The sequence below is a fragment of the Corvus brachyrhynchos genome, unplaced genomic scaffold (genome assembly GCF_000691975.1).
Source record: "Corvus brachyrhynchos isolate BGI_N302 unplaced genomic scaffold, ASM69197v1 scaffold281, whole genome shotgun sequence".
NCBI lineage: Eukaryota > Metazoa > Chordata > Aves > Passeriformes > Corvidae > Corvus > Corvus brachyrhynchos.
The window spans coordinates 4,154,074-4,156,250 of NW_008236509.1; the positions used below are offsets into that span (position 1 = coordinate 4,154,074).

Consider the following 2,177-nt stretch of genomic DNA (forward strand, 5'->3'; position numbering starts at 1 on the left):
AGCGACCCCCGTCCTGCCGCCGCTGGAACCCGGCTCCGCGCACGGATTATCCAGCGCTGATCTACAGATCTGCTGCGAGAGCCGGTCTTGGAGAGACCAGTGAGCGCGCCTGTCCCTTCATTCCGCCTCACACACAACAAGCACACGCACACCGCCTTCGATTTTCCCTCTGGGGACGAGACCCTCGCTTGTTGCCTTGTCGCCAATGCCGAGGCGAGCGGGAGCGGCTGTGGCTGTGCCGAGTGCCCCCAGCCCCAGCCGCCTCCCCGGCTCGCTCCCGGCGCTCTCCCGGCACCCAGCAAGAAGGGGCAGAAATAACTCGTCAACCTGTGGTGCGCACTGACCACAGCCACCTGCGACTGTGGATCAGCCGGCACAGCCCCCTCAGGACTGCTGCCACCCGGTCCTTACGCTAGCGGGAAGAGCGCTGCTATTTCTCTGCCTAGGATCAGTAAGTATAACAGCGTTTTTAGGATCTTTTTCTGCATGACACGTAGGTATGATTTTAAAAATAGCGTCATTTAATAATTCGTGTTCACCTTCTCTCGTGTATTAATAGATGTGGCTATAAATGAGGCTTCTGTTTAAAAGGGGAGTGTGGGGGGCTGTGTATTTTTGTGTGTGTGCTTGCATGTAGATGTTGCTTCAGTGCACCTGCAGTTGTTTTCTTGACATATTACAGTATTTTTACTTGGCTGAGCACTGTACGTGCCTGTTTCCAAATCAAATCCAGTGAGATGTTCATTGTGACCGAAACACAATTCTGCTGCAGATTAAAATGTAACATTCCCACATTTGATGTGTTTCCACAAATATAACAAAAGCTCTTTGTGTAGATACATTGATTCTTTAATGTTTCATATGGATATATGTAGGTGTATCTCTTACGTATGTGCTCAAAGACCTGAATGCATTGTGTGTTGCAGTATTTTTATTAGTGTTTATATGTGTTGGTGTTTCAGAAGCATGCATATGTTTGTGTATGGATGCAAGTGCTTATATGGGTGGGGATTTTGTATCTGTCTATATATATATGTGACATACCCACCCACATCCTTACCCACAGAGTCGTTCAAAATCTCTGTGCATGTGATGTGGGTGTGTGTGTAATGTAGAAGTGTGAATAGTGTGGGCAGGAGAAGATTTGAATGCCGTGGTAATAGATGACACAGTTTCATTTGATCGGTGTGACCTTTTAGGAAAACAATCCAATCTTTTCCCTTTTTGTTTTGTTTATTTTTGTGTGTTTGTGCATGTGCCTCAGGTTAAGTGCTTCTTCTGCATGACCATAACCAAAGGGTGACCCATCCACTCCCTTATGTCCTATGGGGACTTCAGAGCCAGTTTCTCAGTCTTCATCTCCTCCTCTTCCTCCACCTCCTCCTCCTCCTCTTACCACTGCTGCTGATGCCCTGGGTGCTGCTCCCAGGTTTGAGACATTGTTGACAGGCTGAAGAAAGGATTTGCAAAGACCTCCTCACTGTGTAAATGAAGTGATGGCTGGAATTAACTTCAACTCCCCAAGTAAGGATATTAAACAGTAAGTTTGCTAGGCCAAAGCATTACCAGGAATAAATAATGAGGAAAGAGACTATTTGCATTTGGTTTCAATGATGAGCTAAAACCATCTGTGGAGAACAGGTACCCTTTGGTTTGCGTATTTTTTTTTTCCTGAGGAATGCAGCCTTTATAGCCTGCGAGGCAGTCATGATTCTGGTCAGATACAGCTGTGATTGCTGCAGGAGATAAATGAAAATAAAGGGGCTTGGTGGATGGAAGAACAAGGTCTCAGCTGTTCTCTGGTTCAGTTTGAGAATTTCATCTTTTATTATTAGCAAAACGGTAGTTTGTGTCAAACATTCTGGAGAACAAGAAAATGCAGATCTGTGGTTTTCCAAAATATAGATTCAGTGTTACAACCATGTTGCCATACTCGATGCCCAGGGGACTGTCCTCCAAATGCAAATGGCTTTGAACTTTCTAGTGAAAGTTAAGGTGACAGTGTAAATAAAACAAAACCTTGTTACAGTAAGTGATTGAAAAAAACCAAACAGTTGCAAAATGGAGGTTGCAATGGTGAGTGCAGACAGCTCCGGGTGCAACACCCACATGCCCTACGGATACGCGGCCCAGGCGCGGGCCCGGGAGCGAGAGCGGCTGGGGGGGGCGCGGGCGCG

The 2,177-nt window shown here is 46.8% G+C and overlaps 1 protein-coding gene across 1 annotated transcript in view; it reads left to right on the top strand.

Annotated features, from left to right (window-relative positions):
- The first annotated feature begins 6 nt into the window (after positions 1-6).
- KCNA4 (potassium voltage-gated channel subfamily A member 4) overlaps positions 7-2,177 on the top strand; it is an 11,896-nt gene continuing 9,725 nt past the window's right edge. Inside the window, exons 1-2 of the mRNA XM_017726285.1 lie at positions 7-451; positions 1,265-2,172. Coding sequence (XP_017581774.1) covers positions 2,062-2,172 — 111 coding nt within the window. The 5' untranslated portion in view covers positions 7-451; positions 1,265-2,061. The remainder of the gene's footprint in view (positions 452-1,264; positions 2,173-2,177) is intronic.